General features: G+C 45.0%; 2 protein-coding genes across 2 annotated transcripts in view; one reads left to right on the top strand and one right to left on the bottom strand.

Moving 5' to 3' along the window:
- Positions 1-13,827, bottom strand: part of LOC127333743 (DNA mismatch repair protein MSH3) — a 202,183-nt gene that overhangs the window by 84,829 nt on the left and 103,527 nt on the right. The window lies entirely within an intron of this gene.
- LOC139835559 (uncharacterized) lies at positions 11,207-12,938 on the top strand. Its single transcript, XM_071825419.1, has 3 exons — positions 11,207-11,797; positions 11,921-12,095; positions 12,859-12,938. The coding sequence occupies exons 1-3, from the start codon at positions 11,207-11,209 to the stop codon at positions 12,936-12,938; spliced, it is 846 nt and encodes a 281-aa protein (XP_071681520.1).

Below are 13,827 nucleotides of genomic sequence, written 5' to 3' on the forward strand. Positions count from 1 at the left end.
CTTGCTCGCAAGAGTTTATCAGTAGTAACAGTTTTATAGCAGTAGCAGTAGTGAAATAACAGCAGCAGAGTAACAAAGACAGCAGTAGTGATTTTAGTAAACAGCAGGATTAAAATACTATAGGCACGGGGACGGATGAACGGGCGTTGCATGGATGAGAGAAACTCATGTAACAATCATAGCAGGGCATTTGCAGATAATAATAAAACGGTGTCCAAGTACAAAGCAATCAATAGGCATGTGTTCCATATATAGTCGTGCGTGCTCGCAATGAGAAACTTGCACAACATCTTTTGTCCTACCAGCCGGTGGCAGCCGGGCCTCAAGGGAAACTACTGGATATTAAGGTACTCCTTTTAATAGAGTACCGGAGCAAAGCATTAACACTCCGTGAACACATGTGATCCTCACATCACTACCATCCCCTCCGGTTGTCCCAATTCTTGTCACTTCGGGGCCATTGGTTCCGGACAGCGACATGTGTATACAACTTATAGGTAAGACCATAAACAATGAATATCTTGATGAAACAATAACATGTTCAGATCTGAGATCATGGCACTCGGGCCCTAGTGACAAGCATTAAGCATAACAAGTTGCAACAATATCATCAAAGTACCAATTACGGACACTAGGCACTATGCCCTAGCAATCTTATGCTATTACATGACCAATCTCATCCAATCCCTACCATCCCCTTCGGCCTACAGCGGGGGAATTACTCACACATGGATGGGGGAAACATGGCTGGTTGATGTAGAGGCATTGGCGGTGATGATGGCGATGATCTCCTCCAATTCCCCGTCCCGGCGGAGTGCCAGAACGGAGACTTCTGGCTCCCGAGACGGAGTTTCGCGATGTGGCGGTGTTCTGGAGGGTTTCTGGCGACTTCGACTTCCCCCCGTGCGTTTTTAGGTCGAGGCCGATAAATAGTCCGAAGGAGGGCGTCGGAGGCCGGCCGAGGGGGCCACACCATAGGGCCGCGCGGGCCCCCCCTAGGCCGCACCGCCTTATGGTGTGGGGCCCTCGGGCCTCCACCTTAATTGTCCTTCTGGCTCCGTCAGTATTCTTGGAAAATAGGGCCTTCTGCATAAATTCCGAGGATTTTCCCGAAAGTTGGATTTCTGCACAAAAACGAGACACCAGAACAGTTCTGCTGAAAACAGCGTTAGTCCGTGTTAGTTGTATCCAAAATACACAAATTAGAGGCAAAACAATAGCAAAAGTGTTCGGGAAAGTAGATACGTTTTGGACGTATCAACTCCCCCCAAGCTTAGCTTATTGCTTGTCCTCAAGCAATTCAGTTAACAACTGAGCGATAAAAGAACTTTCACGAACACATTTGCTCATATGATGTATATATTCTCATGCTATGGCTAATACTTAAGCAGTTCATAATGAGATACATGCAAATAAGATCATCTAACAGCTATATCAATCATGGAGAGGTACCAACAATTAACAATAAGCATCATGAATCATGTATATCAGCAGGATTGCAATGTTCATAAGAGAGTATGATAAAGTGGTATCTCGCTTGCCCGTATTTGATCGGCAAAACATAAATGCCCAGGCACCTCTGGAGTTCATAGAAAGACTAGAAGTAGTGATTGTCAAAGATAAAAGCATCAAAGTTATACCACAATCAATCATATTTTGAGACAAGCATATTATACTAAGAATGACAGTTGTGCTCTCAAGATAGTGCTCAAAGAAACAATGGAGACACAACATAAAAGTAAAAGATTGACCCTTCGCAGAGGGAAGCAGCGATTAACATGCGCTAGAGCTTTTCATTTTTGAAATCAGGAGTAAAATTATTTTGAGAGGTGTTTGTTGTTGTCAACGAATGGTAATGGGTACACCAACTACCTCGCCAACCGGACTCCCAAGAGCGGCTCCCATGAATTATTGCATATTTATTTGGCACTCCTTCCAACCTTTCTTACACAAACCATGGCTAACCGAATCCTCGGGTGCCTGCCAACAATCTCATACCATGAAGGAGTGCATTTTTATTTTAGTTTTATTATGATGATGACACTCCCCCCAACCTTTGCTTACACAAGCCATGGCTAACCGAATCCTTCGGACGCCGTCCAACAATCACAAACCATGGAGGAGTGTCTATTAAGTTAATTAATTTGGGACTGGGAATCCCGTTGCCAGCTCTTTTTGCAAAATTATTGGATAAGCGGATGTGCCACTAGTCCATATGAGAGTCCGTCAAAAGTAAATGACAAGGTTGAAAGCTAAACACCACATAATTCCTCATGAGCTATGAAACATAAACACAAATTGAGAAGCATTTTGAAGGTTTTAAAGGTAGCGCATGAGAATTTACTTGGAATGGTTTGAAATGCCATGCATAGGTATTTATGGTGGACACTTTTGGAACAACTTGGTTTTCAGGTATTTGGAATTACGAGCAGCGTTCCCGCTCAGTACAAGTGAAGGCTAGCAATAGACTAGGGAACGACAAATCAAGAGAGCAGTAACTGTCATAATCATGCTTGCGGCAAAATAAATTAACGGAAGCATAAAAGTGATACAAGAACTCTGAAGCAATATAGATCATCGAGGCTTAATTGACTTTTTGTTCAGTCATATGCATGCGTGAGCATGTGCCAAGTCGATATAAATGAATTATTCAGAGGAGGATACCACAATGCCATACTTACTTATGAATAAAACAATGCAAGCAAACATCCATGACATGCTACTCATATTAATAAATTGGAGCTAAACATGAGAGATCATGAACTACTAGACTTTCTCAAGTAACATATACTTCTCATGAACCAACTAAGCATGCTCACATGGATGAGTATATGTACAAAAATGAAAACAAATAGAGTTCATACCAGCCTCTCACCACAATCAGATTGTCGTAGATCGTCATTATTGCCTTTTCACTTGTGCAGCTTGGATAATATGAAATGAAAACCACGCTCCAGCCACCGAAGACCATTGAACTCAAGATGAACTTTACAAATCAAAGAGGAACAGCAAATATTTTTGGTGTTTTCGAATTAGAAACAAGAACAAAAGGAAACAAATAAACAAAGCAAAATCTTTTTGGGTTTTCTTATAGCAAACTAGCAATAGCAAATAAAGCGAAACAAATGCAAGAAACCAAAGAAAACAAATGATGAAGAGAAACAACAGAAATATTTTTGGTCTTTTTATGTTTTAGGAAAGAAACAAAGCAAGAACAAGAAATAGTAAACTAAAAGGAACACAGAAAGGCGAGATGGCAGAAATCTGCCAAAACCTGACAGCAGTACAGAAATCGATTTTTACAAAAATCTTACGTTGCTCAGCTCGAAAAGTGTTCAACTAATGAAAGTTAGATAACAACCTGGGGAGCCTGCACAAAAATTGGCAGCTCAAAATAACGTCCTGGCTGTGCGCACGAATTTTTCTAGTAACAGTCCAGAATCTGTTTTCAGGCAGCACTTCCCCAAATATCATCTTCCTCTCATTAGAAAACCACTCAAACGAACAAAACAAATATGTACAAGTATCCAGCAATCATAATATGCAAAGAATGAGTGATGCCGGTATACCTCCCCCCAAGCTTAGGCTTTTGGCCTAAGTGGAGTTCAACCCCAACGAGGATCGCTGTTTCTCGCCGGTGGATAATTCATGGAGTAGTCATAGTAAAGTTCCTGTGCAGAAGAAAAGCGTGGAGGCTCCGCATATCCAACATGTTGATGCGAGGAACTTGCTGCATCGGATGATGAGTCGAGGTGCTCCTCGACCTCCGTGTCGTCTCTTGCATGTTGGCCTCCTCCCTCTATGTGTGCATCCAGTGCACCTTCTGTGACCGACCAATCTCCCCTGGAATCAAGGTTAGACAAAACAGGCGCAGGCAATTTTACTAGTTTCTCAGTTTTCTTAGTTATTCTCCAGATTTTCTTATAAAATGTCATCTTGTAAAACAGGTTACCCAAGTTGGAGGAATCAGAAACAAATTCATGTTTAATCATAGAGGCTATGTCAAGTTTTTCTATGGGGAATGGAATATCAAGATGATGAGGTTCTACATTATGAAAAGCTAGTAAACGAGAGGCGATGAGACCTCCACAAATTCCACCTTTCTCACGGTTAGTAGCGAGTCTATAAGCTATCAATGCCCCCAAATTATAAGTCCTACTACCTTGAAGTGCCGCAGCTAGAAAAGCTAAATCCGGGATAGAAAGTTTACTACCGATCTTTCTAGCAAGAACGCATTTAGTAATGAAATAGGCAAAGTAGCGGATAGCCGGGAGCTGAATGCTAGTGATTTTACCACTATCCTCTGAGAAACTCCTTCCATAGCAAATCATCTTGAAGAGGCTTAAGAGTTCTTGCGGCGATCCCCTTATCTTCTCGCATGATCCCCATTGCGGTACTCTAATTGCTGCACAAAAATCACTGAATGGCAAGTTGACAGCTTTATTGTAAATTTTATACTGAACCGTGGGGTTAGATCGCGACCAATTGAACTTAAAGTCCTGCACAAAAGACATAGTTAATTTTGCATATTGTCTTGGCTCTCCTTCAACAAAATCACTCAGCCCTGCTCGAGAAATTAGACTTTGAACATCTTCAAATATTCCCGCGCTTCTCATGAAGTCCGTGCACGGGTAGTAAGAGGGGTATACTCCCTCTTCACGATTCACTCTCATAACTTGTTGGACCTCCAATTCTTGTTGGTTCAATTGATATCTATTCCACTCCATTTTCTGAAATTTTCAACAAACAATATAAAAATTTGATTTGGTGACATATAATCAAGGGGAACTACTATAGGAACTTGCTAGAGTACTAATCATGCATCAAAACTAGTTTATACAACTTAGAACAAGCATGCAAGCTCACTAAACATGTTACCTACAGCAGCAAAATATTCAAGATATACTCAACCAAACAAAATTCTACTTGGATAGGCGGAGGAGTCACATACCGAAGAGCAAATGTGCCAAATTTCAGACAGAAATCTGGGCTGAGCAAAGAGATCGAAAAATCCTGAGCTCTTGAGCAAAAACGCGAGTGAGAGAAAGCTGGTTCGAGTTTTTTCGGGAGAGAGAAGATGCTGGGAGAAAGAGATGAGATAGTGGGGCAAGGAGGGGCCCACACCACAGGGTGGCGCGCCCCCCTCCTTGGCCGCGCCGGCCTGTGGTGTGGCACCCTGTGGTGCCCCACAGGTCATCCTCTGGTGCTCCCAGGTGCCTCGTCGAAAAATAGGACCAACGGTATAATTTTTGTGAATTTTTGAAAACTTTGAAAAATGCACATTTCTGGGTAATTAGTTTATTATTACTGGCCAGGAAAATTTTTGAAATCTCTAATTAACTAAGGAACTTTGCAAATTAAAAATGCTACAGCAACTAGAGCAAGTGGAGGAAGAAAGAGATGTTGTTTACCTCCTCTATGCATATAAAAAGTATTTGTTAACAAGGTTGATCAAGTCTTGCCACCAAATAAATTTTACATAGCATAAGAAGAAATAAACCTCAAATCAATCATGTTACCTTGAATTGTATTGATATGGATCCAATCACGAGAGTTTGATATTCTTCTTTAGGCTCATATATAGGACAATCAATAGTTCCCACTTTGATAGTTCTCACATTAGAAATAGTATTAACTCCACACGCTTTCTCAATCCTCTTGGGAAAATAAACGGTATGCTCCCTATCATCAACATTGAAAGTAACCTTTCCTTTATTGCAATCAATAACAGCCCCTGCGGTGTTCAGAAAAGGTCTCCCAAGAATAATAGACATATTATCATCTTCAGGCATTTCCAACACAACAAAATCAGTTAATATCAAGCAGTTAGTAGTAACTTGAACAGGAACATCCTCACATATACCAACAGGAATAGCAGTAGATTTATCAGCCATTTGCAAAGATATATCAGTAGGTATCAACTTATCTAAGTAAAGTCTCTTATAAAGAGAAAAAGGCATAACACTAACACCGGCTCCCAAGTCACATAGAGCAGTTTTAACATAATTATTCTTAATAGAACAAGGAATAGTAGGTATACCTGGGTCGCCCAACTTCTTTGGAACTTTGCCATTGAAAGAGTAATTAGCAATCATAGTGGAAATTTCCTCAATGGGATTTTCCTTTTGTTAGTAACAATATCTTTCATATACTTTGAATAAGGTGGCAATTTAATAGCATCAGTCAAAGGGATTTGCAAGAATAAAGGTTTCATCCAATCGCAAAATTTATTGTAGTGTTCTTCTTCCTTTGATTTCAGTTTCTTAGCAGGAAAAGGCATTTGCTTTTGAACCCAAGGTTCTCTTTCATTACCATGTTTCTCAGCAATAAAATCTTCTTTAGTGTACTTTTTATTTTTAGCATGCTTTTCAGGTTCATCTTCAACCTCTTCTTTATCAGAAGCATCCTTCTTATCATTATCTTTATCATGTTCATTACCACTTTCAGTTTCAGCATCAGAAATAGAAATACTATTAGGATCATTAGCAGGTTCAGAGGATTCTACAACATTTTTATGTTTCTTCTTCTTTTTCTTCTTAGAAGGAGCACTAGGTTCAATGCGTTGAGAATCTTGTTCAATTCTTTTGGGATGCCCTTCAGGATATAGAGGATCCTGGGTAGAGACACCACCTCTAGTTGTTACTTCATAAGCATGTTTCTCTTTAGAATTATTCCCTAACAAGTCATTTTGCACTTTAGTGAGTTGATCAATTTGAGTTTGAACCATATGAAAATGTTTAACAAGCATCTTAACATCATTGGAGGTTCTTTCTACAATATCATGCAATTCACTAATAGCTCGAGAATTTTCCATTAAATGATTCTCTACTCTCATATTAAAATTTTCTTGCTTAACAATATAATTATCAAACTCATCTAAGCATTGTGCAGGAGGTTTCGAATACGGAATATCTTCCCTAGTAAAGCGTTGAAGGGAGTTTACCTCAATCATGGATGAAGGGGGAATTATCTCACATATATCTTCTATGGGAGGAAGATTCTTCACATCTTCAGATTTAATACCTTTCTCCTTGAGAGACTTCTTGGCTTCCCTCATATCTTCATCATTTAATTTAATCAAACCCCTCTTCTTTAATATTGGCGTTGGAGTTGGTTCAGGCGTAGTCCAATCATCATGATTCCGGCCTATTTTAGCCAATAATTCTTCAAATACGTCTGGAGTTCTTTTCCTGAAAACACAACCAGCACAACTATCCAGGTATGCCCTAGACTCAATGGTTAGTCCACTATAAAATATATCAAGTAAATCATGCTTTTCCAAATCATGGTCAGGCCGAGCTCTAATAAGAGAGCAAAATCTCGCCCAAGCCTCAGGCAATTTCTCTCCATCTTCCTGGTTAAAATTATAAATTCTCTGCAAAGCAATATGTTGAGCACTAGCAGGAAAGTATTTACGGAAGAAAACATCAAGCAATTCTTTTGGACTTTTAATAGAATTAGGTGGCAAACTATTATACCAAGTTTTAGCGTCATCCTTTAATGAGAATGGAAAGATTTTAGCAACAAAGTAAGTACGCATCTTGACATCATCAGAAAACAAGCTACTTAGAGTAGATAACTCAATCATGTGTTCAACAGCACTTTCTTTTTCAGTACCATAAAAGGGTGTTTTCTCAACAATAGCTATATGAGATAGATCAAGAGAAAAATCATAATCTTTATCCTTAATGTTTATAGGAGATGTGGCAAACTTAGGATCAGGAGACAGTTTATATCTAACAGCATGTTCTGCAAGCAACTTTTTAATTTTTCTTGCATCAGTAGTAGCATTGCATTTTTCAATAAAATCATCATTAAGCTCCACATAATCTTCATCAGGATCATCACTAGAATAATCAAGTTCAGGTGAATTAACAGGTGTAGTAGCATTAGGAGTTTCAGTATTTTCAATTTGTCTAGACCTAGCAATCGTAGCATCTAGAAAGGATCCCAATGAACCACTATCATCAAGCACAACAGAAATATTATCAATATTATGAGAGTTTTCAGATTCAGCAGAAGTACCCGCATGTGAAGCATGCGGCGGTGAAACAAGTTTATCAATCACAGATGGTGAATCAAGTGTAGCGGAGGTACTCAGAATTGTACCTTTTCTTGTAGTGGATGGTAATATGGCGATCTTAGAATCGCGAGGTTTACCCATGATGGAGAATTTGCAGCGAACAATATCAATCCAAGTGAACTTCCAAATAAAGTATGCTCCCCGGCAACGGCGCCAGAAAATAGTCTTGATGACCCACAAGTATAGGGGATCGCAACAGTCTTCGAGGGAAGTAAAACCCAATTTATTGATTCGACACAAGGGGAGACAAAGAACACTTGGAAGCCTTAACAGCGGAGTTGTCAATTCAGCTGCACCTGGAAACAGACTTGCTCGCAAGAGTTTATCAGTAGTAACAGTTTTATAGCAGTAGCAGTAGTGAAATAACAGCAGCAGAGTAACAAAGACAGCAGTAGTGATTTTAGTAAACAGCAGGATTAAAATACTGTAGGCACGGGGACGGATGAACGGGCGTTGCATGGATGAGAGAAACTCATGTAACAATCATAGCAGGGCATTTGCAGATAATAATAAAACGGTGTCCAAGTACAAAGCAATCAATAGGCATGTGTTCCATATATAGTCGTGCGTGCTCGCAATGAGAAACTTGCACAACATCTTTTGTCCTACCAGCCGGTGGCAGCCGGGCCTCAAGGGAAACTACTGGATATTAAGGTACTCCTTTTAATAGAGTACCGGAGCAAAGCATTAACACTCCGTGAACACATGTGATCCTCACATCACTACCATCCCCTCCGGTTGTCCCAATTCTTGTCACTTCGGGGCCATTGGTTCCGGACAGCGACATGTGTATACAACTTATAGGTAAGACCATAAACAATGAATATCTTGATGAAACAATAACATGTTCAGATCTGAGATCATGGCACTCGGGCCCTAGTGACAAGCATTAAGCATAACAAGTTGCAACAATATCATCAAAGTACCAATTACGGACACTAGGCACTATGCCCTAACAATCTTATGCTATTACATGACCAATCTCATCCAATCCCTACCATCCCCTTCGGCCTACAGCGGGGGAATTACTCACACATGGATGGGGGAAACATGGCTGGTTGATGTAGAGGCGTTGGCGGTGATGATGGCGATGATCTCCTCCAATTCCCCATCCCGGCGGAGTGCCAGAACGGAGACTTCTGGCTCCCGAGACGGAGTTTCGCGATGTGGCGGCGTTCTGGAGGGTTTCTGGCGACTTCGACTTCCCCCCGTGCGTTTTTAGGTCGAGGCCGATAAATAGTCCGAAGGAGGGCGTCGGAGGCCGGCCGAGGGGGCCACACCATAGGGCCGCGCGGGCCCCCCCTAGGCCGCGCCGCCTTATGGTGTGGGGCCCTCGGGCCTCCACCTTAATTGTCCTTCTGGCTCCGTCAGTATTCTTGGAAAATAGGGCCTTCTGCATAAATTCCGAGGATTTTCCCGAAAGTTGGATTTCTGCACAAAAACGAGACACCAGAACAGTTCTGCTGAAAACAGCGTTAGTCCGTGTTAGTTGTATCCAAAATACACAAATTAGAGGCAAAACAATAGCAAAAGTGTTCGGGAAAGTAGATACGTTTTGGACGTATCAGGTCGCGGTGACGCCGCTCTTGGCGTCTGCCTAACACATGGTGGTCTGGCCGGTGGCGGCATGGGTTGGCTCGGTACGAAGCTGCAGTTGGATGGCATCGGCACGTCTAATGGGTCCTGATCCGGGCCTGGCAGGCGGCCGGGCATTATCTAGGCCTAATTGGCAGTGCTACTGCATCCGGACGGCGGGCACCTTGTGTGCGGGAGGGCGGATCCCCTCCCCTAGCTGGTGTTGGTCCTGATGACTATTAGCTATGGTGTTGGCCTGCCCTGTCCAATCCGTCAGTGCTGCCGCGTGTTGACTAGGGCATGGGCTCAAGCTCGTGGGATGCCGGGCAGCCCCGGAAGGCGGACTGCACAATTGGCTCTACGTCGGGCAAATGTTGCGGTGGTGGTGGTCCCACTCTGCGGTCATGGGGATGGCATGGAGCGGACGATGGGTGTTCCTGGGGTTGGCGGCGCTTCGGCTTTGGTAGCTCCCAGATCTTGTTCCGGAAACCTACCTCGGGGGCTACGGGCGGCTAAGTTCTCCGGGCGTGGTGTGAGGATGCTTCCGGGTGAAAGCTCAGCGCCTCGGTGCCAGCGATGGCGATGCCTGCGGGTTTCGCAACCCCCTTGGGCGCGTCGTTGTGGGTATCCTCCCTGCGTGACGACTCCGGGTGAAAACCTAGACCTTGTGGTCTCGAGGGCGGCGGCGTAATGCGTGGTCACCCTGTTGGGGGCGCCGTTGTGGAGCTCCGTTGCAACTCGGGCCGGTTTCAATGTCGCCGCAAGTTTTGGTTTTCGTGTTGTTTTTTGTTTATTCTTGATCTGTTTTATAAGAGGTTCTCCTCACCACCTTGTATCGGTCCGACCGTTACGGCTTTATTATTTATAAAGCAGAGCGAAAACCTATTTTAAGGAGGTAATTTGGCGGTCAGTCCAATTGCCCAAATGGGCTGCATATAACTTTTAAGATAGTCTGATCCATTTGATTACCATCTGGTCGTCTTTTCAAAAAGAAATCTATTCTTTTTAGAAGAAAAGGTATAGTCCTGAAACCAGATCCTTACCATGTTTTACACCTTGATTATCAGTTTTTCCCACCACCGCGCACTGACACAGAAACAAAAGCTTTAGTGAGACAACGTCTAAGAACCAAAACCAGCAGGTAACTCTGCATTACACTTTTTAAGCTAGCTGGGGGGAAAGATCAGAACCTGGCAAGACTCTAAACCCTTCACCATCACTAATAAGTTGTAATAAAAACATTATTTTTAAGTCATATTTCTCTTTTAGTGATTTGTTTTTGTACCGAGCCAATTAAATTTGTCCCATACCCAGCGATGTGAGGAGCGTGTGTTTTGATTCAGTCTCCACATAAAATTGCTGATCACATAACTGTATTACAATTACTTTAAAAGCAACTGCCGGGAAAGGTGCGAGGCTCTCCTCCCCAGGCCGTCTCCGAGTAAGCCACGGAAGAGGAGGACTCCCCCCTCAGTGGTTAGCCGTAGCAGGCGTTGCGCCGGCCACTTCACACAAGGAACACCGATCAAGCAACAATAAAAGTGGTTGATGGTCCAGCTAGAAATCACCTGTGAGGGAGAGGTGATTGGGGATGAGGCTCTTGAGGCCTACCTCCGCTACTTCGAGGAGGCGAAGCTGCGGGTGGTCTCTCGCACCACGGTGGACTGGTGCCTTGGCAGGGAGTTCAACGACTTCTTCTTCCTCCCTGCTGATGGCACCCGTGGGGGTATCCTCGTCGCCTGGAAGTCTGTTGTGGACTCGCTCTCCAACCCCCACTACTCCGACAACACCATCATTGCGCGGGTTGGTGGTCCGGGTTCCCCAGGTTGGTGGCTCACTGGGGTTTATGGTCCGCACTCGGATGCAGACAAGTGCTTGTTCCTCCAGGAGCTGAAGGACATCAGGGACCTTCACCCTGACCCGTGGGCAGTGGCTGGTGATTTTAATCTCATTGTGGATGCCGCGGACAAGAACAACGCCAACCTCAATAGGTGCATGATGGGCAAGTTTCAGCGCCTCCTCTCCGAGTTGGACTTGAAGGAGCTCTATCTCAATGGGCGTCGCTACACGTGGTTTAATGAACGGGAGCGAGTGACCCTGGAGAGGCTCGACAGAGTCTTCTCCATCGTGGACTGGGAGGTGACCTTGCCCTCCTCTTTCTTGTTGGCCTTGAGTTCGTCAACCTTAGACCACTACCCCCTACTCCTCAGTCTGGTGATGGAGATGAGATCAATGTGGCGTTTCCGTTTTAAGGCTTTCTAGCCAAAGGTGGATGGTTTCCTAGAGATGGTGGAGGGTTCCTGGTCTGTGGGCCCGGCCATCGCCAACCCTTTCAAGCGGTTGGCCGCCAAGCTGGAAGCCACTGCCAAGGCCTTGACCAGCTGGAACTACCGGTTCATTGGCAGTAATAAGAAGCAGCTAATGAGCTCATCCTGGGGTTGGACGTGGAGATGGAATCGAGGCCGCTCTCGACGGAGGAGAGAGGCTTTAGGAACCTTCTCAGACGCAAACTCCTGGGTTTGGCTTCGCTGGAGCGTACGATTGCTACGAAGTGATCGCGTATCACGTGGCTTGTAGAGAGAGATGCCTGCACCAAGTTCTTCTAGCTTCACGCGAACCATCGTCGCTGCAAGAACTTCATTGCCCACCTTAAAGTGGAAAGCGTGCTTGTCTCGGGCTAGGACGAGAAAGCTGACGTAGTGGATGCCTTCTACGGTGACCTGCTGGGGTCCGCTCCGGACCGCCCCTACTCGCTGGACTTGGATTACCTCGGTTTTGGGTCGCACGACCTCTCCCAGCTTGAGGAGCCCTTTTCCGAAGATGAGGTGGGGGATATCTTGCGTTCCCAGGAGTTAGATAAGGAGCCAGGGCCAGATGGCTTTTTTGCTCGTTTCTATGTGGCTTGCTGGCACATCATTAAGCTAGATGTCATGGCGGCCTTCCAAGCCTTGTGGAGCGGCGCCTGCAGGGGCTGCATGCGGCCAATCAGACCTTGGTTTCCCTCCTGCCGAAGCATGCCGACGCGATGGAGGTAAACGATTTTCAGCCTATTAGACTGATTCACAGTGGGGCGAAACTCATGGACAAGGTCCTCTCTTCCCGACTGGCACCACGTATGGCAGAGATCATGGGGCCTCAGTAGAGTGTGTTCATCCGTGGGCGTTGCCTTCATGACAACTTCCATCTGGTGCATTGCACAGCTCAGAAGCTTCATGCTGTGAAGCGGGATGTCATCCTCTTGAAGCGCGACATCACCAAAGCTTTCGACATAGTGGACTAGGCTTTCCTATTGGAGGTGTTGGCCAAGCCCGACTTTGAGCAGAGGTGGATCACCATGGTTTATGGCTTTCTTGGGACCACTTCTACGTGGGTTGTGGTTAATGGGGTGTCCGGAATCTTGATCTTCAATCGCCACGGGCTCCGCGAGGGGGATCCCCGCTCCCCCTCCTCTTTGATGCGGTTATGGACATCCTCCACCTCTTGATTTAGAGGGCTGCCGAGAGTGGCTTGCTCACGGACTTGGCAAACTAGTGGCATCCGGCATCGCACAACCATGTATGCCGAAGATGTGGTCACCTTCTTTCGCCCTACGAGGATGGACCTACTCACCTGTATCGCCATCGTGGAAGACTTTGGGGCAGCGTCAGGTCCGTGCACTAACTTGGCCAAGTGCTCTCTCCACCCTATCCGTTGCCAGCCCGAACAAGTGGAGTTAGCGCACCAGATTCTTGGCTGCCATGTGGCGTCTTTCCCTTTCAAGTACCTGGGCTCTTATCTTGAGGAATCCAACGGCGGTGCAACTACAACCTTTGGTGGATAGTGAAGCCAGCCGGTTACCCCCGTGGTGTGCGAAGCTCCTCAACCGGGGGTAGGACCATCTTGGTTCAGACCATGCTCAGTGCGTTTCCAGTGCAAGCCATGATGTCGCTAGTTATCCCCCCAAGGTCTTGGAAGCGCTCCTGTGGATTTGACGAGCCTTCCTGTGGAAAGGGCGACAGGAGATCAATGGCGGGCATTGCCTTGTTGCGTGGGATAAGGTGGCCTCCCCCAAGGGCCCAAGTGTTTGGGCGGCTTAGGCTTCCCCAATCTCAATCACCTGCTTCGTTGTAGATGGGCGTGGCTCAAGAGAGTGGATCCCTCGAAGGCGTGGGCGGGGCTCGACATCCATT

This window comes from Lolium perenne, chromosome 2 (assembly GCF_019359855.2).
Source record: "Lolium perenne isolate Kyuss_39 chromosome 2, Kyuss_2.0, whole genome shotgun sequence".
Lineage (NCBI taxonomy): Eukaryota > Viridiplantae > Streptophyta > Magnoliopsida > Poales > Poaceae > Lolium > Lolium perenne.

Excerpts from the sequence above, each read along its gene's own strand:
- LOC139835559 (XM_071825419.1), top strand. The coding sequence starts at position 11,207 with ATGGTCCAGCTAGAAATCACCTGTGAGGGAGAGGTGATTGGGGATGAG. Across the intron at positions 11,798-11,920 it reads TCTCCATCGTGGACTGGGAG|CCAAAGGTGGATGGTTTCCT; the intron begins GTGACCTTGCCC and ends AAGGCTTTCTAG. Across the intron at positions 12,096-12,858 it reads GCTAATGAGCTCATCCTGGG|CTCAGAAGCTTCATGCTGTG; the intron begins GTTGGACGTGGA and ends TGCATTGCACAG.